Source organism: Aotus nancymaae, unplaced genomic scaffold (genome assembly GCF_030222135.1).
Source record: "Aotus nancymaae isolate 86718 unplaced genomic scaffold, 86718_ANA_hifiasm-v0.15.2.pri h1tg000341c, whole genome shotgun sequence".
In the NCBI taxonomy this organism is placed as follows: Eukaryota; Metazoa; Chordata; class Mammalia; order Primates; family Aotidae; genus Aotus; species Aotus nancymaae.
The window spans coordinates 243,936-271,421 of NW_026988756.1; the positions used below are offsets into that span (position 1 = coordinate 243,936).

At 39.3% G+C, this 27,486-nt stretch overlaps 1 protein-coding gene across 1 annotated transcript in view; it reads right to left on the bottom strand.

Moving 5' to 3' along the window:
• Positions 1-27,486, bottom strand: part of LOC110568450 (transmembrane protein 131) — a gene marked incomplete at its 5' end in the record, with an annotated part of 81,247 nt that overhangs the window by 19,795 nt on the left and 33,966 nt on the right. Inside the window, 8 exons of the mRNA XM_064372093.1 lie at positions 17,321-17,919; positions 18,319-18,477; positions 19,536-19,721; positions 20,860-21,046; positions 21,485-21,627; positions 22,014-22,165; positions 26,771-26,837; positions 27,304-27,413. Coding sequence (XP_064228163.1) covers positions 17,321-17,919; positions 18,319-18,477; positions 19,536-19,721; positions 20,860-21,046; positions 21,485-21,627; positions 22,014-22,165; positions 26,771-26,837; positions 27,304-27,413 — 1,603 coding nt within the window. The remainder of the gene's footprint in view (positions 1-17,320; positions 17,920-18,318; positions 18,478-19,535; positions 19,722-20,859; positions 21,047-21,484; positions 21,628-22,013; positions 22,166-26,770; positions 26,838-27,303; positions 27,414-27,486) is intronic.

Sequence of the window (27,486 nt, forward strand, 5' to 3'; positions counted from 1 at the left end):
CCCTCCCTGTGTCCATGTGTTCCCATTGTTCAACACCCGTCTATGAGTGAGAACATGCGATGTTTGATTTTGTGTTCTTGTGTCAGTTTGCTGAGAATGATGGTTTCCAGGTTCATCCATGTCCCTACAAAGGACACGAACTCATTGTTTTTGATGGCTGCATAGTATTCCATGGTGTATATGTGCCACATTTTCCTTGTCCAGTCTATCATCGATGGGCATTTGGGTTGGTTCCAGGTCTTTGCTATTGTAAACAGTGCTGCAGTGAACATTCGTGTGCATGTGTCCCTATAGTAGAATGATTTATAATCCTTTGGATATATACCCAGTAATGGGATTGCTGGGTCAAATGGAATTTCTATTTCTAGGTCCTTGAGGAATCGCCACACTGTCTTCCACAATGGTTGAACTAATTTACACTCCCACCAACAGTGTAAAAGTGTTCCTATTTCTTCACATCCTCTCCAGCATCTGTTGTCTCCAGATTTTTTAAGTGATCACCGTTCTAACTGGCGTGAGGTGGTATCTCAATAAAGTTTTGATTTGCATTTCTCTAATGATGTGTCATAATTTCTAATACATCTTTTGATAATGGTTACTTAATACAACTTAATTAAAACTACACTGTTTTATGCTTTATCCCAGAGAATGCCACCACTAATGGGTGCCAGAGACTCAAACCTCAGTGTTTAAAACAGGCTGGCAAACTATGGCCCATAGGTCAAATCTGGCCTGCAGCCTGTTTTGTATGGCTTGTGAGCTAAGAATGATTTCACATTTTTGAAGTGGTTGAAAAAAAGACACAAAGAATAGGCAACAGAGATAGTTTGTGGCCCATAAAGCTTCAAACATTTACTACCTGGCCCTTTACAGAAAAAGTTTGCTGAGCCTGAGCTAGAAAAAGAATAAGTAAATCTCTGAGTGATTTCCAGGAATATCATTTCATTATTTATTGCACACTGATTTGAAGAAGTGTTAAATTTGAAACCGTTAACTGAAATAGTAACTCTCGCTCATTTCAAGCATAGGACTGATAAGTTGGTTTCATTATAATCGTGCCACTGTGCTCCAGCCTGGACAAAAGAGCAAGACCCTACCTCAAATCAAACCAAACCAGACCAGACCAAACCAAACCAGGCCCCTGACCTACACCAAAGAGCCAGAGCTTCTCCCCACCACTGTAGATGGGAAGGGGAGTGTCCTGCTTTGCTCCATGAGCTCTGGGGTTTCATACATTCTGAGAGTTCAACAGCCCATGGTGAGAATATCTCAAAATTTCTCATACAACCAAGATCATGAGTTCCCCATATAATAAACTTCTCATATACAATTATACAATTTTATCATGCTTAGGTTCACTGGGTGACGGACAGTAAATCTGCATAAATAATCTATATTTACAATAACCTGAAACTTCCATAATAAATAGAAAATGGCTGGAAATCAATTTTCTTTTTTTTTTTTTGAGATGGTGTCTTGCTCCGTAGCCCAGGCTGGAGTGCAGTGGTACGATCTTGGCTCACTGCAACCTCCGTCTCCCTGGTCCCGGTTCAAGCAATTCTCCTACCTCAGCCTCCCAAGTAGCTGGGATTACAGGCACAAGCTACCACGACCAGCTAATTTTTGTATTTTTTAGTAGAGATGGGGTTTTGCCATGTTGGCCAGTCTGGTCTTGAACTCCTGACCTTGTCATCCACCCGCCTCAGCCTCCCAAAGTGCTGGGATTACAGGTGTGAGCCACCGTGCCCGGCCTGAATTTTCAAAAACTAAACTCAAAATGTGAAGCTATGAATAGACAAATAAAGGAGAAAAAAATACCTAACAGACCAATAGTTAAACTGAAAATCAGAGTAATAAAAGGTTAATTTGGCTCATGCCTATAATCCCAGCACTCTGGGGGGCCGAGGTGGGCAGATCACTTGAGGTCAGGAGTTGGAGACCAGCCTGGCCAATATGATGAAACCTCATCTCTACTAAAAATACAAAAATTAGACAGGTGTGGTGGCATGTGCCCCTAATCCAAGCCACTCAGTAGGCTGAGCCAGGAGGATCTCTTGAGCCCAGGAGTCTGAGGTTATAGAGAGTTATGATTGCACCACTGCACTCCATTCTGGGTAACAGAGTGAGACCTTTTCTTAATAAATAAGTAGGGCCAGGCGTGGTGGCTCACGCCTGTAATCCCAGCACTTTGGGAGGCTGAGGCGGGTGGATCACGAGGTCAAGAGATTGAGACCGCCCTGGTCAACATGGTGAAACCCCGTCTCTACTAAAAATACCAAAAATTAGCTGGGCACGGTGATGCGTGCCTGTAATCCCAACTACTCAGGAGGCTGAGGCAGGAGAATTGCCTGAACCCGGGAGGTGGAGGTTGCGGTGAGCCGAGATCACGCCATTGCACTCCAGCCTGGGTAATCAGAGTGAAACTCGGTCTCAAAAATAAATAAATAAATAAATACCTACAGCCAGTATCATACTGAATGGGCAAAAACTGGAAGTATTCTCTTTGAAATCTGGCAATAGACAAGGATGCCCTCTCTCACCACTCCTATTCAATGTGGTATTGGAAGTTCTAGCCAGAGCAATCAGGCAAGAAAAACAAATAAAGCGTATTCAATTAGGAAAAGAGGAAGTCAAATTGTCTCTATTTGCAGATGACATGATTGTATATCTAGAAGACCCCATCGTCTCAGCCCAAAATCTCCTGAAACTGATAAGCAACTTCAGCAAAGTCTTAGGATACAAAATCAATGTGCAAAAATCACAAGCATTCCTATACACCAATAACAGCCTTAAAGAGAGCCAAATCAAGAATGAACTGCCATTCACACTTGCTACAAAGAGAATAAAATACCTAGGAATACAACTAACAAGGAACGTAAAGGACCTCTTCAAGGAGAACTACAAACCATTGCTCAACGAAATAAGAGAGGACACAAACAGATGGAGAAACATTCCATGTTCATGGTTAGGAAGAATCAATATTGTGAAAATGGCCATACTGCCCAAAGTAATTTACAGATTCAATGCTATCCCTATCAAGCTACCAATGACCTTCTTCACAGAACTGGAAGAAATCACTTAAACTTCATATGGAACCAAAAGACAGCCTGCATAGCCAAGTCAATTTTAAGCAAAAAGAATGAAGCTGGAGGCACCACACTACCTGACTTCAAACTATACTACAAAGCTACAGTAATCAAAACAGCATGGTACTGGTACCAAAACAGAGATATAGACCAATGGAACAGAACAGAGGCCTCAGAGGCAACACCACACATCTACAACCATCTGATCTTTGACAAACCTCACAAAAACAAGCAATGGGGAAAGGATTCCCTGTTTAATAAATGGTGTTGGGAAAACTGGCTAGCCATGTGTAGAAAGCAGAAACTGGACCCCTTCCTGACACCTTACATTAAAATTAACTCCACATGGATTAAAGATTTAAACATAAGACCTAATACCATAAAAACCCTAGAAGAAAATCTAGGCAAAACCATTCAGGACATAGGCATAGGCAAGGACTTCATAACTAAAACACCAAAAGCACTGGCAACAAAAGCCAAAATAGACAACTGGGACCTACTTAAACTCCAGAGCTTCTGAACAGCAAAAGAATCGGCAACCAACAGAGTGAATCGGCAATCAACAGAGTGAACTGGCAACCAACAGAATGGGAAAAAATTTTTGTAATCTATACATCTGACATAGGGCTAATATCCAGAATCTACAAAGAATTAAAACAGATTTACAAGAAAAAACAAACAAGCCCATTCAAAAGTGGATGAAGGATATGAACAGACACTTTACAAAAGAAGACATATATGAGGCCAACAAACATACGAAAAAATGCTCATCATCACTGGTCATTAGAGAAATGCAAATTAAAACTACACTGAGATACCATCTCACACCAGTTAGAACGGTGATCATTAAAAAATCTGGAGACAACAGATGCTAGAGAGGATGTGGAGAAATAGGAACACTTTAACACTGTTGGTGAGAGTGTAAATTAGTTCAACCATTGAGGAAGACAGTGTGGCGATTCCGCAAGAATCTAGAAATAGAAATTCCATTTGACCCAGCAATCTCATTACTGGGTATATATCCAAAGGACTATAAATCATTCTATCATAAGGACACATGTACACAAATGTTCACTGAAGCACTGTTTACAACAGCAAAGACCTGGAACCAACTCAAATGCCCATCGATGACAGACTGGACAGGGAAAATGTGGCACATATACACCATGGAATACTATGCAGCCATCAGAAACGATGAGTTCATGGCCTTTGTAAGAACATGGATGAATCTGGAAACCATCATTCCCAGGAAACTGACACAAGAACAGAAAATCAAACACTGCACGTTCTCACTCACAGGTGGGTGTTGAACAACGAGAACACATGGACACAGGGAGGGGAGCATCACACACTGGGGTCTGTGGGGGGGAACTAGGGGAGAGACAGTGGGGGGTGGGGAGTTGGGGAGGGATAAACAGGGGAGAAATGCCAGATATAGGTGATGGGGAGGAAGGCAGTAAACCACATTGCCAAGTATGTACCTATGCAACATCCTGCATGTTCTTCACATGTATCCCCAAACTTAAAATGCAATAAAATATATATTAGAATAAATAAATAAATAACCAACCAACCAAAAAATAATCCCCTGGTTTTTAGGTATAAATTCTATCCAGGTTTATCAGGGACCTATGTTGGGGGAATTGCTGGTGAAAATGTAGTACCTCATTTACTATTTCTCTGTCCCCTGGGAATCTCAGGTAGATAGATGCTATCTATCATTTGGAGCAGAATTTGGGGAATTCTGAGTCACCTGGAAGAAATGATCTAAACAATGCAATTTTACTATCAATTAGTAAAACCTCAAATTCCTTTCTCACACACCTCCACTGCGACTCTCTGAGCACTTGAGGGCTTCCTCAAGTGTTGCCTGGCTGCCCACAATGGCCTTGTCTCCCCGCTGAGCATCATTTCCTGCCCCACTCATTTTCTACATTGTCAATTAGCCCTGAATTCCTTTTGAAACATTTTTTAAATCTTAGAAATGTTATCCTGTCCCTCATTTTCTACAGGATAAAGTACAAATTTGGACTCACCTACCTTACCAGTGTCTGTTCCAGCCTATCCCTAGCTCTTCCACATGCTTTACCCTTGACCTCTCAGGGCCAGTCACTGTATAACATATATAATTATTATTTGTCAATTAAAAAAACAGAATTCTGAGGGGGACTGCCCTCTCAAAGATGAATTAATGAACTCAATGCACTATGGAGGAGACAGGATGTCTCCCAGCCTTATGGGAACCACAGCTTCACTGGTGCATAATCAGTAATATAAATTAACCCATCCAAATAAAGATGGCACAAGCTGAATGGAGAAGCAGTTTAGAAAAACTCAGAAGTGTTTTTCCTTTGAAGTGACCAAGTGAGAAATATACCAAAGGTGAACCTGGTGGCAGAGAAGGCCTTTCAGTAGGGCAGCCAGGTTCGTCGGGTTCACATCACTGCCTGGATGAAGGGTCCCTGAGGCTGGTCACCCTGCCTGCCTGCTCCCACGATCTCCTAGCAGACTCCTCACCTACTGAGGTCATGCAAACCTTCAAGTCTGCCTCTGGACATGAAGCTCTTCTGCGACATTCTCCCTAAGATCGCCCCTTTCCAGGCTCCCAGCATGGACACCCTTGGCTCTATTCATCATATAGCCTAAGCACCTAAGGGCAGGGATCAGGCCTTACTGATGTCTCCAGCCCCAGTGCCTTGCACAGTGCCCAGCATGTTGCAAGTGCTCAGCAGCATCTGAGAGGCTGCACAAGTCAGTGTTTAGCCTTCTCAACAGTGAAATATACCAACGCTGTGACCTGCTCTGAGACTCACTAACCCAAGTCCAAATGCTTATCCCATCTCAATCCTTTATAAGTAACTTATCCTATCAATAAGTAGACTGTAATGCTCTTCTAGGATTAGTGGTCATGACCAATGAGTTTGGTTTTTGTGAGATTAGTACCTATCTGTGACTTTAGACTGTAATGCTTTTCTAGGATTAGGGTTATGACCACTAAGTTTGGTTTTTGTCAGATTAGTACCAGTCTGTGACTTTACGGTACAAATTTCTATGAATGACTTTTTTTTTTTTTTTTGAGATAGAGTCTTGCTCTGTTGACCAGGCTGGAGTGCAGTGGTGCAATCTTGGCTTAATGCAACTTCGGCCTCCAGGGTTCAAGCGATTCTCCTGCCTCAGTCTCCTGAGTAGCTGGGATTATAGGTGTGCACCACCAGGCCCAGCTAATTTTGTATTATTATTATTTTTAATAGAGACAGGGTTTCACCATGTTGGTCAGGCTGGTTTTGAACTCCTGACCTGATGATCTGCCTGCTCGGCCTTCCAAAGTGCTGGGATTACAGGTGTAGCCACTGCACCTGGCTTCTATGAATGCCTTTCTAATCCCATTTCAGTCTCAACACTTAGTGGAGCCCAAGGTTTTCCCTAATTGGGAAACATAAATCTCGTAAAAAAAAATTTGGAGACTTATGCTTTTGGGAAGATGGAGTAGATCTTTTCCTTGTTCTTTCTGCCAAGCACAACTAAAAACTCTAGGCAGCATATAAAAAGCAAAGTAGATGACTCTGAAAGGCAGACAGAAGGTGACAGACTGGAGGGACACAGGTCTAAGGAAAGGTATGATGGTAAGATTCCCAGGTTTTCTACTTGCCACCCACATCCACCCAGAAACACCAACGTGCACACATAAACAAAGCCTCGATGGAAGCCAGCTCTCTTTAGCCAAAGGTGCAGGAAAGGGGCAGTCCAGCAAGACAAGGGCTTCAGCCCAAAACCACGGTAAGAACAGGGGTGCCATCTCTGCCCATGTCAACAAAGGCCAAAGTGGGAGCCAAGACTTCCACCCTTGCAAGGCTGTAAGCAGACATCCCAGCATGCTGGTGACAGTGCTGTCAGGGACGGCTAAGCAGGGAGCTGAGCCTTTCATCCCAGCCAGTCAGTAAGGAACACCCCCCTCCTGGCCAGGCATTAAGGAACCAACTCTTCCCTCCCTTTGCCACTGAGGTAGTGACAGACGAGGCCTAGTGGACAGTCAGGACTTCTACCACTGCCCAGCGGGGTCAGCAGAGACAACATGGGAACCAGAACTGCCAGCCCTATCCAGCAGTAATGAGGAGCCTCCCTGCCCTTGGGTGTTAACAGAGAACAGCAGGAAACCAGGACTTCTAACTCCACCTGGCAATGAAAAGGTGGTACAACCCCTTCCTTTTCCTCTGCCAGAGTAGTCAGAGAAAGCCAGTTAAAACAGAAGTTTTAGGTAAGATACAGTCTCAGAACGTTAACACTCAAATGATCCAGGTTTCAACCTACAGCCACTCTTCATACCAAGAATCATAAATTTCTCAAACTAAATGAAAACACAAACAAAACAATAAACAGATGCCAACACCAAGATGAGAGAGATGCTGGAATTACCTGACAAAGCCATCATAAAAACGCTTGTTCAATGAGCAATTATGAACATGCTTGAAACAACTGAAAAAAAACAAAGCCTCGGCAAAGAAATATAAGCTATAAAGAAGATCAAAATGGAAATTTTAGAACAGAAAAATCTCAACAGTAGAATAGAGGAGACAGGAAATAATCAGTAAACAAATATAGACAATTAGAAATCATGAGAGAAAATGGACCTCCCCCTCCAAAAAACAACAACAACAACAAAAAAAACCGAGCTTCAGGGACCTGTGTGATTATAACAAAAGATCTAACGTGTACATGATGAAAGTCTCAGAAGGAAAGCAGAGAAAGTGAGGACTGAAGAAGTACATAAAGAAGCAATGGATGAAAACTTCCCAAATTTAGTGAGACTGAACCTATAGATTAAAAAAAAAAAGAGCAAACCTCAAAATGGGGTTAACAGAAAGGGGAATCAAACTTGTGAAAACTAAGACAAAAAAACTTTGATATTAACCAGAGAAAATGACACATTACCTAGAGGGAAAATACAATTAGAATGACAGATTTCTCATTAGAAACCATGGAGACTAAAAGGAAGCATTTTTCAAGTACTCAAAGAAAACAAGTGTCATTCCAGAATCTTATACTCAAATGTAAATATCCTTCAGGAATACTTGGACATTCTCAGATAAAGAAAACTCAGAGAATTCATATCCAACAGACCTACCCTAAGAAAATGGCTGAAGGAAGTTATCAAAACAGAAAGGAAATGATGAAAGAAGGAACCTTGGAGAATTAGGAAAAAAATATAAATAAAATAAGATTTCCTTCATATCTTGAGTTTTCTAAATTATGTTGGATGATTGACGCAAAAATTCAAACACTATCTGATTTGGTTCTAAATGTATGTAAAGGTAATATTTAAGACAACTGGGGGAAGGCAAAGAAATAAAGGGAGATAAGGTTTCTATAGTTCACTTGAAATGGTAAAATGATGACCCCAGGACCATGATAAGTTATGCATATATAATGTATACCTAGACCAACCACTAAAAAAGCTATCTGAAGAGATATACTAAAAAATGCTACAGATAAATCACAACAGAATTCTAAAAAATATACAAGTAACCCACAAGAATACAGGAAAAAGAAAATAGAGAAAACAAAATAAAAATCAAATGGCAGATTTAAGTCCTAACATATCAATAAGTACATTAAAATAGACGGTCTAATTACATAATTAAAAAGAAAGAGACTGGCAGGCTGGATTAAAACTCATGACCTAATTACATGCTGTCAAAGAAACTTCAAATATAATGACATAGGCAGGCTGAAGTAAAAGGATGGAAAAAAATCATGGGAACATTAATTAAAGGAAAGCAGGAATGGCTATATTAATATTAGATATACTTGAGAGGAAAGAAAATTACTAGAAACAAAGAAGAACATTTTATCATATAATGATAAAAAGGTCAATCCACCAAGAAATTATAGCAATCTTAAATGTAAATGCATCGAACAAAAGTACTACAAACTACATAAAGCAGAAACATAAAAGAGAAATCCACAATTACATATGGAGATATCAACAACCTTCTCTCAACAGTAGAACAACTAGACAGAAAATCAGAAAGGAAATGAAAGAACTTAACACCACTACCAACCAACATACTCTAATGGACATTTATAAACTAGTCCACACAAAACAGGAGAACATACATTCTTTTCCAGTGCCCATGGATCATATGCCAAGACAGACCACATCCTGGGCCATAAAACAAACCTCAACACATTTAAAAGAAGTGAAATAATTTGGAGTGTATTCTCCAACTATAGTGGATTCAAAGTAGAAAGCAATAGCAGAAAGATAGGAAACTCTCCAATCTTGGAAGACTGAAAAGTAAGCAATATACTTCTAAATTATTCACGGGTCACCGAAAGTCTCAAAAGAAAAAAAAATGGAATGGAATGAAATTGAAAGTTCCATATATCAAAATTTGTGGGACATCAATAAAACAGGCCTAAGAAGGAAATTTATAGCACTAAAAGCATACATGAAAAGGGGGGAAAAGTCTTGTATTAACAATTTAAGCTCCCACCTCACTACCTAAAAAAAGAGCCAAAAAATAAACCTAAGTAAGCAGGAGGAAGATAATAATAAAGATAAGAACAGAAGGCACTGTGACTGAAACAGAGAAGCAATGAAGAAAAATCAGTGAAACACAGAGCTATTCTTTGAAGAGATCAATAAAACTGACAAATCTAGCAAGACTGACAAAAAGCCCCCAAACAAATAAACAAACAAAAATAACTAAAAAAAAAAGACACAAATTACCAATACCAGAAATGAAATAGGATATTCCTATAGACCCTACGGACATCACATGATGGTAAGGGAATATTACGAACAACTCTTCACATAAATGTGATAACTTAGATTAAATAATGGACCACTTGATTGAAAAACGCTATTACCACAACTCACCAAATACGAAACAGATGATGTGAGCAGCCCTGTAACTATTAGGAAAGTGAGTTAAAAATTAACAACTTCCCCCCACTTTAAGTCAAAGTGAACTCCAAACTAAGTTTCACACTTCATATAAAAATGAACTCAAAATGAATCGTGGACAACAGAAGGATAAAAAGACACACTAGAGACAAGTAAAAAATATTTGCAAACCACATATCTGACCAAGTACTAGTATCTAGAATATGTAAATGACTCTCAAAATCAATAGTGAAAAACCCCCAAACAATCCAATTTTAAAAACGGGCAAAAGACGTGAAGAAGATATTTTACCAAGGAAAACATACACATTGCAAATAAGCACATGAAAATGTATTCAACATCATTATCCATTAGAAAATAACTGCAAATAAAAACCACAAAGAGGCATCACTACGCACTTATCAGAACGGCTTCAACAGAAAAAATGAAGATGCTGGTGAGGATGTGGAGAACCTAGATCATTCCTACATTGCTGGTGGAAATGCAATACAGCACAGTCATTAGAGAAAACATTTTGGCAGTTTGTTTAAAAAATGAAATATGCAACTATCCTAAGACCCAATAAATTCATTCCTGGGCACATATCCCAGAGAAATGAAGTTCTATGTTCATACAAAAACGTGTACACAAACATTATAGCATCTTTATACATAATAGCCTTAAATTAGAAATAATTCAAATGTTCTTCAATGAGCAAATAACTAAAAAAAAAAACTATGGTACATCCATATGATGGACTACTACTCAGCAATAAAAAGGAACAAACTGGTGAATCTCCAGAGAATTAAACTGACTCAGAAAAACCCAAAGGGTACATTCCTTTTGGGGAAAGTTCTCCTTAGTCTGGCAACCATTAATCTCCTTCATTTCTACAATTTTGTCATTTCAAGAATGTTACATAAATGGAATCACAAATAGTTGCCAGACTAAGGGGCAGGCTGAAGAAGCAGGGAAGTGGATGTGGCCAGAAAAGGGCCCATGAGGATTCTCACGCACTTGGAAATGTTCTGTGTCTTGGCTGTTATCAGCATCACTATCCTGAGTGTAATATTGTACAGTGGTTTTGCAATATGTTGCCATTGAGGGAAACTGGGTAGAAAGTATATGGGATCTCTGAATCTATTATTTGCATGAGAATCTACAATTATCTCAAAATAAAAAGCTAAAAAACAGTAAGTGGCCAGATACAGTGTGGCTCATGCTTGTAATCCTAGCACTTTGGGAGGCTGAGGTGGGGGATTGCTTGAGTCCAGTGTGGGGAACACAGGGAGACCCTGTCTCTCCTCCCCTCCGAAAAAATATTAGGCATGGTGGTACATGCCTGTGATTCCAGCTACTTGGAAGGCTAAGGGAGAAGAATCTCTTAAGTCTGGGAGGCTGCACTGAGCTGAGAACACACCACTGCACTCCAGCCTGGGTGGCAGAGTGAGACTCTGTCTCAAAAAAAAAAAACTCCCCAAAACCAAAAACCAAAAACCAGAACTCTTTATTGACAAAAACATTTGTCTCTGACTGTAGGGTACCTTGGGGCTACCCTCAGTTTGTGTAAGAACACTTAGGCTGCTAAATATTTAGAGTAGAGAACCACCCACTAGCTATACTTACCCATGGTCACCATAAATGCTGTGCATGTGGGGGAGGCTGAATGTTCATCTGAGAGGCACAATATAAGTGAGGAGTTCTCATTCAATGCGAAGACGTTGGGTTTGACAGGGGGCCGATAGAGAGCATCTACGTGAAGAACACTGCCATAGTCTCTAACAGAGACACTATGTCCATTCTACTATTTGATGTCCTCAGAATCAGGCAGGAATTTAATGCCTGCAAACTCTGTTTTTTTCAGATGAACTCCTATGCCCCATTTTCCTTCAGGAGAACTACATGACATTTTTCCTCAACCATAACTGCCAGAAAACTTGCAGTTCAATTTAACACTTAATGGTAACAGCTAACTTTATTCTAGGTTTCTGCTGCTAGTACCATAACTAAAAAACAGATGAAACACCAAAAACCATTTCTGACTTTTATTCATTGTTTCGTATGTGCTTTGTTAATTTAAACTACCTCTAATCTGTTTTAAATATAGGCACAGTACGAATTATCAATATAAAAAGCATGTCCTAGCCATTTACTTAGTCTTTATCTTTACTAAATGCTGTATACTGAATTCGTCTGAGCTAGTTGCTCTGAAATGAATTGCTAGTCTGAGCTAATTAGTTGGCTCTCTCCCATTTTGAATCATTTCATTTAATTTCCACCCAAAAGAATTACTTCAGGGAAATTTCAATCACTAGCAAATGAGTTCTCTGAACATGTGTGGTCCCATGTCAGGCCCTGTCATATCAGTGACAGCACCGGAGAGAGGTACCTCTGGAACACCTCTAGAGAATCACCAACTGTGACCTCCAGAAAGAATCTCCCTAGGCTTCAGGGGTGCTGGCATCACACTTACGGACTTCCTCTTACACTCAACCTCCCACGCCTTATACAGGTCGACAATCTCTTATTTGGAACTCTGAAATCCAAAAAACTCTCAAAGCTTTTTTTTTCGAACTCATTTAGAAACAAAACTTAATATGACTATACATTTTTGATGGCTGATCTGATGTTCACCTACTTTTACAGTCTAATGCATTGTGTGGTGTACGTATTGCACACCTTTCTAAAATTCTGAATTCCTAAACACATGAGGCACCCAGAATGTTGTATAAGGACTGTGGACCTCACCTCTAGCTTACTCTGCCATCCCATTTCCAAGGCTGCACCTATGAATCTGGTATTGCCCAGAACTGCTTTTCCTCTGAAACCTTACTCTCATACCTCCTTTTTAGATCTTAGTCTCTGAACATTCCTTGCTCCCACCATCCCCGAAATTCAACCTGTCAGATTTCCCATCCCTGACTCATCCATGTTCTCCATCTGTGAGGTTCCCTCTGGCTAAAGGTCCTCCCCCAAGCTATTAGTTCCACACTGTCCAGCACAATACCTGACTGCTCTCCTGCCAGCACTCCTGTAACATCCTCACTCCCTGTCTTTTTGCTGTCCCTGCCCTACAGAACTCCAGCACTGTCCTACTCCTCCAACTACCCAGTTTTCACTCTTCACCGCTGGACTGCAGGGTACAACTGAGAAAGTGACACAAACCTGAGGCAGTGCCTTGGTAGCCCTCGGCTTGGCCTCCAACATTGCTGAAGGGGACAGCGTGCAAATGCAAGTTTCCTGCCCCTGCTGACTCCCCGTCTACAACATTCTCAGCGACGTGGAATTTGACTACTACAAACTATTTTGTGTTTCTACCCTACCACTTCCCCCATCAGTCTTAGACGACGACTTAGCTCAAATAAAAACTTCCCTAAACACACATGCGGCCTCAAGTCAGCTCCTCAAGTTCAAGTGAAAGCTCGTATCCTGCGTCTCCATCTTTCCCAACTCACCCACATCTGCACACCTGCGGAGTGTCCATCCTTTTATTATCTACCAAACTGGGTCTTGGCCCACTCCACCTCCTGGGCACTTGGTTTCACCAATCATCTCCTCATTTTCTTCCCCTTCTCCTTTTCTTTGAGGAGGCAGCACAGTGTATGAGTTAGAATCACACAAACTGGGGCTTGCTCCTGTTCTGCCCAGTGTTGCCTTACTGGAAAACTGTAGCAAGCAGTGCCAATCACCAGGGCACACAAGACATCATGATCACATGTGGAACATTGGCAAACGTGGATCAGCACCGCCGTCTCAGGTCTATGGGCCTTCTGACCTTGGCCCAGAGATACTTTCAAGCACCATGCCCCCATGTGTCATTCATTTTTCAACAAAAATACTGCCTTCTTGGTTCTAACTCTATACATTAAAAAAAAAAAAAACACTCACCATACAATACATGCATACTTTTATCTTGTTAAAAATTAAACAGGGAAAATACAGGTTAAAGAGTAAAGGTTCCCAATACACTGACTAGTTAATGGCTACTACCAACAGTCTAATGTGAAAGTTACTCTAAGCCATAGTGACTTGGTCTCAGTCAGAAGTGGCTGTGCTTCACACAAATTGTTCTTGCCAAGATCACAAACAACGTCCTCAAGTCCAGGCTCTGTGAGCACTCTTCAGCCTCTGCTCTGCCCAGCCCTGCCTGCTGGAATGTGCTAACCACACCTTCTACTGATTTCTGTCATCTATCTGCTGGCTGCCTTATTGTTTGGCCTTGCCCTCGGGATTCTCTGCTTGTCCCAATTATTACCTTTGAGACCAAGTTCCAAGCAGATGCTTCTGCTGGGATGCTCCACAGCCACCTTCAACTCAGCAGGCTACAGATGGCATGTGCCACTTCCTGCCCCAATAATAATGACAGCAGTAGCGACACCCTATGATGTGGGCGGTAACTGCTCTCTTCACTTTAAAAATAACAAGTGGAGGCTCAAGGGAGTCATTTTCTCCAAAGTCAAAGTTTGTAAGGGGGCAGAGTCAGGATATAAACTGCACCTGCCTAATGGCATAGTCTGGTCTCATGGTGCCGCACCTCTCTGTCTCTCCCTACCCTCGATAAAGCCAAAGCGAGAAATGAGAATGGCCACAAGTGCCATCATTTCTATGGTTAATGCAGATACTGAGGCCAACTGTGCCAGGTTCACGGCTTCTTGGATTTTAGCCCTCAATCCTGCAATTGCTGTTGTTCAGTCCATGGGGTTTAGGTGTTACAGGTGGAAGAAACCAAAGCAGTACAGAATCTAATGCTTATTCAACTACATGAGTCCCTGCTCAGGCCAACCATGAACAGGGAGCACTTCTGGGCATCATCTTTCACCAGAAACAGTGACTGGAGAGATGGCATAGCATGATGGAATTGCTTGCAAGCCATCCAACTGCAGAAGGCAAGATCCAGGGAGATTAACACAATCACTTGAAGAGGTCATTCTGAGCAGCTTCCAAAAGCCAGAAATTACATAAGCTCATTACAAGAAATATTTTTTGTTTGAGATACCAGGGGTATTAAAAAAAAGAATGTGTTGCCTCTGAAAAGATAATGTTCATATTTAATGTAAACCTGCTATTTGCAGGGATGTGGGGGTAAGCTTTTGAAAGATTATAAAGGTTCTGCCTAGCTGGAAGCCTGTAGTTTCATAACATACTACTAGCTTGCAACCCCAAGATCAATGCTCACCTTTTAAAGTTCATTTTAAAGACTGTCTTTCTATATGTATGTTACACTTCAATAAAAACATTGAAGAAGAAAAAAATACAGACACAGGCTCCTTCCTTTTTTCCAAACAGCATCAATGGGAAGGATACCAAGTAGAATAGCCGTTCTTGTGAAGTCTGTAACCACTGTTTCCTCACAGGCTCAAGAGTTACCAATAATGTGGTACCCATGCTCTCTCCCTGAGTATCTTTTACTAGGTTGACTCTAGAACCACTGTGAAAATTAAAAAGCATTTCATTTTAAAATTTATATTCTCAATAAGTGACCCTGAAAATAGAATTGGACCTATCATGCTGATGTTGGAAGACTCTGTTAGACAAAGGAATGAAGTACTCAATTTGACTGTCCAACTCTTTCTTTGCGATAAGAAAGGATAATATGGATTTATTTTATTCATGCTGTAAATGTGGGGAAAAAATGCTATGTAACTTGACCTAATTAAAAAAGAACTTTTAAGTATCCACTTATGATTATTCTAAAAACTACCCTAAAATATGCAAGCTCAGTTAATAATGGGTTAACCAAAAAAGGATTTCTGTAGAAGAGGTTAACCAATAATATTCTAGACATTTTACTGTTTTACAAATCTGAATGGGTATAATTCCAGAGGATTCAATAGAGCTAGTTTTCATATTACTGGGACTTAAAAATTACCTAAAATTTCTAGATTCTGGGATGTCAGGTTTTTTTTGGCTTCTTAGGGCTGCCAAGATTCCCATTTTCTGTATAAATTGAAGCCAAAAACTCCTTGGTAAACCATTCTGGAAGGGACTGATAGAGGCTTGGAATAATATATGTAATGTAATATATAATATAATATAATGATAATGGCTGCCACAAGAGAGAAAGGAAGATGCAAAAAAGCTCAGGCTGTGAAGGGATGAAACTGCAATATAAACTAAACTAGAGGCTATTTGCTGGTTTCTACCTTTTGATTCTGGAGCTCACAAACTGGTCTACCTATCTGTGTGTGGTGCAGACTTCTAAGCTCCCAGTGGTGCCTACCTCCTGGTATTTATGCCCATGTGTGGTTCTCTCTCCTGGAGTGTGGGCTGGACCACACTTCTAATGAGCAGAATACAACAACATTGATGGGATGCCACTTCCCAGATTAGATCATAAGAAATGGTGACTTTCATCCTGCCAGCTCGCTTCTTCCTTGCCCTCGTTTGCTGGTTCTGGGGGAGCCAACTGCCAAGCTGTGACCTGACCTGTGGATAGGAACCATGATAGACCTCTGGCCATAGTCAGCAAGGAGCTGGGGCCCTCCATCCAACAGCCCATGAAGAACTGAATCCCACCATCAACTGCCTGTGTGAACGTGGAGGCAGGTCCACCTTTAGCTGAACCTTAAGATGACATGAGGCTTGGCCAACACCTTGACTGAAGTCTTATGAAGGCCATGGGACCCAGCGAAGCTGTACCCATGTCCCTGACCACAGTAACTGTAAGATAAAAGTATATGTTCTTTAAAGCCTCTGGGTTTGGGGGTATTTGTTACTCAGAAGACAAGTAATACAGTAAGCAGAACTCTAAAGCAGGGTTGGCAAACTTTTTTTGTAAAGGGCCAGATAGCAAATATTTTCAGCTTTGTGGGCCATATTGTCTTGGTCACAATTATTTAACTCTGCCATAGAAGCATGAAAGCTGAGGCTATACCAACAAATGAGCATGGTTGTATTCCAATAAAACTTTATTTATAAAACCGGGTGGTGATTTGGCCTGCTAACTGTAGTCTGCCAACCCCTGCTCTAAAGTAAAGAAATCCTAATTTTGAGTTAAAAGGCAGATGATCTCCATTTTACCACTGTGCTCAAAATTATTTTAACAAATTAAAAAAAGCTAAATCTATCACAATAACACAATCACAGGCAGTTGAAAAGAAAAACAGCAGATTCCACAAAATTTCTGATTTTGTAAACAATCTAAGAAATACAAATGTATCTTTTATGACAGATACCTCTAATTGCATTTTGATGGAAAACCTGAAGTCCAATACTAGAGATAAATCTAAGCCAGAAGAACCTATGAAATTAGTTGCTTCTCACAACCATGATTACAACAGCTCCTTAAGCATGCACTGGCTTTTCCCTCATACATCATGGATCTCCGGCAGTGGGAGCAGATGATTACCTTTGCTTTTTGACCATGGCGATGGAGGTTGCTCTGTAAACACTTCTAGGGCTGGGGAGTCATGGTGGTCGAAGTCTTTGTCCATGGCTTCTATGAGACTGGTGATGTCCGAGTCCTCGGAACTGTGCCTTGTGCTGCTGGCACGTTCTGGGTGGGAAAGGTGTGTGAGGGGGGCGGGAGACAGCCTTTCAGGCTGCGGCTCCTGGGGCTGAGGCACTGGCGGTGGTGGAGGAGGCTGAGGGTGCTGCTCCAGAGGGCTGTGGGCATGGTGCTGGCTGCTGTGCTGGCTCTGCTTTGCCCCTTTGGACTTTCTGCCTGCTGTATGACCTTGAGTCACTGTGTTCGAATCTAAGACAAGGGGGCTTGTTTTGTTAGCAGACTGTGAAGAAGCTGCTTGAGCAGAAGTCCTACTAGAGGTACTTGAACTGTTTTTGGCTCTGACGTTTTCCACGTCAGCTGAGTTTCTATTGCTGTGACTGCTGTGTGGGTGGACTGATGGGCCACACTGCTTATGACTCCCAGCACTGGGTCGGGATGATGAACCGCCTGCTCCACAGAACCCCCTACTGTGACCGGGGTCACAGCTGAGTGTGTTCAAGCTGAAAAAGGGACCAACTGCAGATCAGTAAATAGCAACCTACAAAATCTAATATTAAAAAAAACTTATTTCATCAGTATAGCCACCATAAATATAAACTACACTAGGGGAAAAAATGCAAGAAACGGAGTATTTCCACAACTCTCTAAGATTCTATCTGAACATTTATAATTTACCATCAGTGATCTAACTAAAAGTATTTTAACCCTTACCAATATAATAAAAACACAGAATCCAGTATGAGCTCTAAGTCACTCAGAGTTCCATATAGGTTATTATTAAGTAATCAGAATTAAGATTTTTTTCCCTTGAGCAAAGATGAAAACAAACATTTTTTCTTGTAATTTTATCAGCCAAATCTGTGCATACTAGGGAATTTATTGCCAGCATGTAAACATACTTTCCTTCAGATGAAATACCAACGATTCTCCTGAGATCAAATGGCCTTCCCACATCAAAGGGTGGGTTTGAGGCCTCAAAGGATAGCCGCCTTCGAAATGGCTCCCATATTCCTTGAGCTTCCAAATAGGCTGTTCCAATGACCAAAAGAAACAGTGCACTGCAAGGGTACAAAAGTTGGAAAATCAGGATTCATTTGTTAGTGCACAAGCAACAAAATTCGGTACTAAAGGCAGAGTTTCTTGGTAAAGTACAATATAATAGAAAACCAAGATGTCTGTGAAAACTTTTAATAGACAAAAATCAGTTTTATGGATAAAAGTTTGCACATCAATTTTTTTTTGGGCAAGGGGGAGGGAGTTTCACTCTTATTGCTCAGGCTGGAATGCAATGGCACGATCTTGGCTCACTGCAACCTCTGCCTCCCAGGTGCAAGCAAATATCCTGCCTCAGCCTCTTCGAATAGCTGGGATTACAGGCATGCGCCACCATGCCTGGAGAATTTTTTTGTATTGTTAGTAGAGATGTAGTTTTACCATGTTGGTCAGGCTGGTTTCGAACTCCTGACCTCAGGTGGTCCACCTGCCCTGGCTTCCCAAAGTGCTGAGATTACAGATGTGAGCCACTGCACCCAGCCTGTACATCAATTTTTATAGAATGCCATCTTACATGGAGGTTTTACGTGGAGGCAATAATTATGTGTATTAGAAGAAATGCCTGGAATTTGATTTTTTCTTTTACTAAGAAGAATTTTGCTTTTTCCTTAAGGGATATGTGATATAAACATGTAAATTAGTTTAGAGGTGAATTTATCTGATTCTTGAAACACAAAGTAACACATTAAGAACAGATGAAGATGCTGAGGATTTAAAAAATATTTCTCATCAGTTTCATGTGGCCTACGTACTACTGTGTTAAGTATATTATATATATATGTGCCCAAGTCAAGTAACTACCTGAGCATTTTAAAAAGGCGTTAACATGTACTTAATTTGTATAACAAATTTCAGAGGTAAAGAAGACTGTTTATTATATATGCCACCCAAGAAGGGCTCAGTTTTAACTGTTCCCACCAGTCTGTGAGCTTGATAAAGGCACAGTTCTCTTTTGTTCGCTGGCATATCCCAGCATTTAGAACAGTGCCTGGCACACAGCGGGCACTCAATCAACAGTGTTACCTGATGAATGAATATGAACCTCAAAATAAGATGCAAGTACCTCATTATTCCTGAGATGATGATGTACAGAGCCAGTTCCCAGTTGGGTCTAGGTAGGGCTTCTGCACAGGTTGCTAACATATGGTAAGGAAGGGATGCATTCAATATAAACACAAACTCAGAGCCACTTGTTGTTATAAACTTCAGTTCCCGAATAACTCTAGAAGCTGTAAAATCAGGAGTAAACCTAAAACAGAATGATGGCAGTAAGGCTAAATTTTAAAAATATCTCACAAGCAGTTTACATATAATACCAGTTCCATAAGCCTTTGAAATATAACACAGAATTTGAGTTCGATACTTTTATTCAACTTCCCCATTTTACTATGATAAAACTATTGTTCCATGGTCAATAATAGGAACAACGATACTCTGTGAATAATTAGAGAAATTACACTAAAAATTAACAATAATCAGCTTCCTGTAATTATTAATTCAGAAAATGGTCCTGGGTTTCATGTCCTTCCCTCCTTCTTTCTTCTTTATCTAAATCAATGCTCTTCTCCCTGACTACAGTCCCAATAATGTCTTTAAAAAAAATCTAAACAAACCGTCTGGGGCCAAGTGATTTTTCCATCATCCCCTACAGTATTGATTACTGCCACAATTATTCTTATTTTTTGCTAATTGTATGCACCTTGAGGAAAGGTGTCTTATTCCTCATTGCATCTTTAGGTGTTAAACAGTATGCCTTGTATGCAATAATGTGGGTACTTATTAAGTAAATATCCATTAAAGATCATAAAATTAAATATTCAATTGAGACAGAAGTTGAATTTTATTGCATAAACTTTATATAACAAAACAAGTTATCAATTAATTGTTAAAATATGCTGCAGCTATTACTGAAACAGGCATTAAAATTGTCTTCTGACCAAAATATTACACATCCTTGTACTGCAAAACATGAAAAAACTGTACATATATGAAACAAATCTCTGTTGCTAGGGCACTGTGAATTTATACCAACATAACCCTGAAAATAATTTTTCAACATAACCCTTTTGCTTTAACATAACCCTGAAAATAATTTTGAAATTGATTTCTAAGATTATTTGATCTACCTTGGAGATAAAGTTTCACAACTTCTGAAAACTGAGATATGAAGAAATACCTTAACCAAAAATTAAGTGAAAAAAATTCATAACTTTGAAAACTAAGATATGAAGAAATAACTTAGCTAAAGATTAAGTGAAAAAAAATCAAATGAATATATTTGTGGATAAAGATTTTTGGTAAATATGAAAACTTATCTTTGCATAGGGTTTGAGCAACTCTAGTATAAAAAGTTAGTGATTCATTATACCTTACAATAAAATACTTACAATATGATTATATCTCTAGAGGCATTGGCACTTAGAGCAAACTCTTGACAATTAACAACTTTAAAGCCATATCCTTCACATGAGTATCCACTGATTTCAATGGTTTCTATATGAATTTGAAGTTGTCCTGTATGCTCTACTTTAAATGTTCTTTTCAATGTGAAATTTGGTTCCCTTAGTTTTAAACCTAAAGGAAAAAAATCAGGAATAAGACTACATCTTGTCATCATGTGCTCCCAGTCCAAATGATAAATACATTATTCATGAATTACTGTATGTCACAGGTTATAAACCATCCCTGCATGTCAGAGAGATCAGCTATTCCTCAGCTTTCATCATGAGGTAGGTAATCTACTTTGACATACCATTTTAGATGCAAAAGTTTTATATACATTTCTTAGTGAGAGTAAATCAGCTAAGGTATGCAATGAGTGCAAACACTTTAAATCTTTAAAAATACAAATCAAACAACTATAAGTACAAGACATGGAGTTTCCTTAAGATCTTAAGCATTCATAACTAATATACACATGTGCACATATACAAATAATGTTGTTTTTGAAAGTATCTGCTGTTGAAAGCAAATGCTAAAATTGGTGTCCCTCAAACTGTTAGGAAGACTTACTATCTGTACAATCTTTTAACAAGGCTTCTGTGATTTTAAAGCGTAAGGAACTTCCTGGGCCTGGAAGTTTGCCTGCCACCCTCAAGTTCTCAGTTGTTCCTTGTCCTTGGACCATCACAGCATCCATCACAGTCAGGTTATTTCTATGCAAGAACAAGAATTACAGATTTTTCTCTCATTAAATTTGCACAATCTTTGGGTTTGCAATTTCTACTTTTATTTTATAAAGCACCACAAAGAAATTAAATTTAATGGTGAGAATTTACACTTTAAGAATTCAAAAATACACAGAGAAGACAAGAGTTTTTATTTTTAAGAGACATACAATACAGTAAACCACTATTCATGTTTTTGAACTATGCAGTTGATAACAAAGGTATGTTTTATCAGGCATGAAGTGTGTGTGCATGTTTTGGATAAAGTGAATTCAAACTATTTCATAAATTAGACATGTAAATTCATCTCAAAACAAGTAAGGACTTCTAAGTAAGTAGTAAAAATCAACCGACGCCTATATCACAGAACCTACCTGACTATGATAAGTGAAGAAACAGTTCTGTTGTGAACTGGAGTAAACTTTACTTTGACAGATTTCTTTTCTCCAGGTTTTAAAATTAGGTTTAAAATTAAATGTCGAGAGAGGCCCTCCATAAATCCTGTTGAGCTCTGCAGAGGATGAGCCTTGAATCATTGGGTAAACAAAGAGGAGTCATGAATATATTCTCTGGAAGACTGTTTCTTCCTTTATACCCCATCTAAAGCCCAGTATAGTTTTCCAAACTGATTAAATTCGTAAACGATTTTATCTGTCATGTTTAGATACAGGTTAGCTGGAAAGCAGCACAGAGGTACCAACGATGAGATGTATATTCTGCATTAAGTCCAAAAAGGGGCTTTGTCCCCCAGGTCACTAAAGTCCTCAATGTTTGCACAAGGCATTTGTTTTTGGATACAGATCTTTTTTGTTTTTAGCCTTTTACAATTTTGAAATATTACACACATACAGAAAAGGACACAAACCTAAGATGAACAGCTAGATGCATTAGCACAAAGCAAACCCTTGTGGAACCAACACCAGCACCCCAGCCCTCCTGATGCTGCTGCCACTGCTGTGCCACTCCTCCCCTCTGAAGGGGACCAGGGGAAGGGTCTTCAGGCTGCACTGTACTTTTACATGTAAAATATTTCCAGTTCCTATAAATTCCTCCTTGAATCTTATTTTGAAGGTTATACACAATTACTGTATCATAAACACTTGATTATTTAAAGTTTAAAGCATAGCTTAGTTTAATATTCAAAATATGACTTTTTTTTTTTTTTTGAGATGGAGTCTGGCTCTTGTTGCCCAGGCTGGAGAGCAGTGGCACGATCTCTGCTCACTACAACCTCTACCTCCTGGGTTCAAGTGATTCTCTTGCCTCAGCCTCCTGAGTAGCTGGGATTGCAGGTGCCTGCCACCACGCCTGACTAATTTTTGTATTTTTAGTAAAGATGAGGTTTCACCATCTTGGCCAGGCTGGTCTTGAACTCCCAACCTCGTGATCCACCCACCTCAGCCTCCCAAAGTGCTGGGATTACAGGCGTGAGCCATGGCACCCGGCCAAAAATATGACTTTTTGACAGACAGTTATAGTTAAGGTTAAAAAACATTTGCTTTTTTATTTAAAAAAAAAAAGTCACAGGTCACATATAAGGATATACTGTTCTGGTTTTTAAGCAACATTAAGCGTAAACTTTTTTGAGGGAAGGGTTGGTACACTTGGCTGTAAATGTCCGCCAGTTCTTTATGGCTTCCGCTAACATGGAAGGAGGGTGAATTTTGTATTGTTTTCTACTCCTCCTGGAATAGACTGGTGTGTGTTTCACACATACAGATCTAACTACTTGCTTCAGCATGATACCACAAACATTAACTTATAATCAACAGACTTTATGAAGCACACTACTTTAATTCTTGCTTCCAAGGTAAATACGGTGGTCTCTGCACGTGCCGGAGATTGGTTCCAGGATCCCTGGCATAACCAAATCTGCACATTTTCAAGCTGTAGTTGGTGACTGAGGAATGTGTCTATACAAAAAGTAGGGCCCTCCATATATGCAGTTTTGCATCCTGAGAATTATATTTTCCATCTGCACTTGATTGAAAAAAATGTATGTATGAGTGAAACAGCACAGTCCAAACCTGTGTTGTTCAAGTGTCAACTGCTATTTTTTTTTCCTTTCTGTCACAGCCTACTAAGACAAGAGAATATTCCAACTGCTTCAAAATGGTTGCTGAATAAGTTCCCTTTTAAATTAACTACTCTGAGTAACTGACAGACACAATGATGTGCTATACATATATTCCCAGCAAACACTAGCTAATTTAAACTCTCATGATTTGGGGAAAACTTCAGGATGTTGTATTGTCTCCTGTATACCATTCAGGACCTTAATAATTTTATAGCGGTAGTTCTCCAAGAGTGACCCTTGGACCCCTGGGGCTCTCAGGGATCCTGTCAGAGTATCAACCACAATGTCAAAACTATTTTCATAATAATACTGAGAGATGGTATTTGTCTTTTTCACTAAGTTGGCATCTGCACTGATGGTCAGCAGCAAAAGCTATGGAGGGTAAAAAGGCTGACCCCTTAGCATGCATCAAGGCAGCGGTATCAAATTTCCCTAGCAGCCAATGTGTTTTTCAGTGTCATGCATTTGTAGTTTAAAAAAAAAAAAAGTCCTTAATGATGCAGTAAAAACGTCAACCCCGGAGCATGATATTCTGTGGGATACGACAGTAAGTATGTATAAAGTATTTCTGCAGCTACCATGTTGTTTTGAAAAGCTGTTTTAGATGGAAGCTGAGCTAGCTGCTTTTCTCACGGAACACTGTTTATGTCTGAAAGAATGACTGACAGTCAGTCTATGGTTATTCAGACTTGGGTAACTGGCAGATATTTTCACAAAAATAAGTGAGCCTACTGAAGGATTTGTTTTCAATGATAAAATTCAAGTCTTTGAATAAAACTTAGGACTTTGGATAATTTGTATTCACCCTTGCGAGCTTGACAGCTTCCCAATACTTCAAGAGTTTCCTGATGAGACTGGTGGTTATATTAATAAGTATGACTTATTTGTGGATACTACATAGTAAATTGTGGCAACATTTGTAAGGTCTGCATGTCTCCGTGAACTAGTATTTTCCAAATGATTGATGTACAGTGTTATAAATTAAAAGGCAATGAAAATACTCCTTCTTTTTCTAATTACATGTCTGTAGCAGGTTAGATTTTCATTATATACTTCAATCAAAACAATGTATCATGAGAGACTAAATGTAGAAGCAGATATGAGAATCTATCTATTAAGTCAGGGAGCCAGTCATTAAAGAGATTTGTAAAAATTTAAAATAATCCATTTTCCTTGCTAAATGATTTTAAAAAATTTAGTTTTCATTTTTGATGTTAACCTATGTTAAATGGAATATGTTTATTATTATTTTAAATAAATTAAATCACTATATTAAAGATCTCTAACATGGCAAAACACTGATAGATGTAAACCATATAAACAAGAAACCTCTCTGGGATCCTTAATAATTTTAAGACTATTAAGGGAGTCCTGAGACCAAGTATTTTGAGAACCGCATTTTATAGCACTGTAGAGGAACCTGTGATAGAATTTACTCTAAGCTCACTCTAGGACCTCCTCCTGAATTTCTTATTTAAAATAAATTTCTGATATCTCGAGTACTCTTACTTATTTTCCTATCTCTCACAGTGCTTAGTTCAGTGTTCTACATCTTGTAAATATGACTTATAGTTAATAAAAAAGTTAAATATTAGCTCACTTAATACTTATGCAAAATTTCTCCTATTATAAAAGCAGAGTGGGCCAGGTGCGGTAGCTCACACCTATAATCCCAGTACTTTGGGAGGCCGAGGTGGGCGGATCACTTGAGGTCAGGAGTTCGAGACCAGCCTGGCCAACATGGTGAAACCCTGTTTCTACTAAAAATACAAATAAAAAATTAGCCAGGTGTGGTAGATGCCTGTAATCCCAGCTACTCCGGAGGCTGAGGCAGGAGAATTGCTTGAACCTGAGAAGCAGAGGCTGCAGTGAGCCGAGACTGCACCACTGCACTCCAGCCTGGGCAACAGAGTGAGATTCCGTCTCAAAAAGGAAAAAAAAAAAAGCAGAGTGAAAGGAAGTTTCGGTTACTGAGCCTTCTAGACAACCTCCAGTAACATTTGTTACGTTGGCATTTTACAGACAGGAAAAGCAAAGCTTACAAAAAGATTCCCAGAAAGGGGTGTGAGGTTAGAATACAAGACTGTCTAAACTTCAGTCTAGTGTCATGTCCCAGCCATTATTCAACAGAAAAAAAAAAAATACAACTTAGACTATTACTTATGTAAGCCTGCCTTAAAGACAGACTTATAAAAACTAACTATTCTGATAAGGATTTGGCTAATATATGCCTTACAGATTAAAACATGAAGCTATGGGAAAGAATACAGAATATCAAGAACTACAAGGGATCTGGTTTGAAAAGGCTCTTAGCAATTTCTGATCAGCAATGACCATGTAATATGATGGTAAGGGAAAGTCTTTTGGAATCAGAGAAACAGATTTCAATTTGGCCCTGGGCAGAAGGGCATGGTGGCCAAAAGGCTTGGACCAGTTTGAGGGGGCCTTAGCTCCAAGTGTTAAGTTCCTAACACACACCCTTATATTAAGCCTTATTTAATAATGAGTGGTGAGTGGTTGCTCAACCTGGCCTGAATGATAGAAACCAGTTTGGTTCCCAGAACAAATCAGTTTATGTATATGTTTATAAGATTATCCATTGAGTGAAAACCACGCACGTTACCGTGCTAAGTATGAACACAGCCAGTAATGGGTTTAGCATTCATGGGTGGCTTACAATTTAATTACAAAGTATCCAGAAAGAAAATTTAAATGACTGAGCTCAATATTTTGATGCTTAATAAAAATCGATTATGAATTAATATTTACCTCACCTATATATTCTCAGAATTTCTGTAGTAATTATCACAAACCTTCATGGACTTAATGTTTAATGCCCACAAGTATGAACCTTTTACTCAATGTGGCTCACTCTGATCTAAATCCCACCTACTCTTCCTGATTTATTTGGTCTAAAATAATTACTGGACTGCTCTGACTTCTTCAGTAACTTACCCTTCAGACAAATTTAAGAGTAGCTTATAATTTTCTTTCACATTTACACTGATATTATAGAATAATTTCTTTGGAATAGTATGAAGTTTGAATACTTACACTATTTCTGAAGACTTGAAATTCTAGTGTTCTCAAATCTATCTTTGCCACCTTACTCAAGTTAAACCTAAAACAAAAAATGTACACATACTGATTCATAAGCAACATCATAGTTAAGGGGGTTACGGAGTGATTATCAGGTGTGTGCTTTATTTTCAAATTATCGTCTGGCAGGTTTTGAGATCAATATGACCAGATTTATAGCCTTAAAAAAATTAAAGGCTACAACTTGTAATTAATATTTTGTTTACTTTTTAAAACTAAAATATTTGAAAGGTTTCATCGGCTTTCTCTTTATAAATTTTTAGAAGGGAGTTCCACATTACTTTTTCTTGCCTTATATTGAAAGTTTTTCTCGATGTTTCACACAGTGTCAACCTAAACCTGCCTAAAATCTTCTCTCAACCTTATAGATCCAGAACTCCTCTAAGTCAAATCTATTACTGAATGAGCTGCAATAAGGCTTTTTAAGTGAATAAAATACTGATTTAAGACTACATAGAAACATTCTGATGATCCAAAGCAACACTTACCTTGATACTAACTTATCTACAAACACTGAAGGGTTGGAATATAAAGCCAGAGGAATAAACTGAACATAGACAGGAACATCTGCAGGATTTTCTAAAGTAATCTCTTCTTCCTTAAACAAAATAATGAAACATTAAATGAAAGATTTCTATGGTTAAAGCTAAGAGTAAATACTTTATAACCCT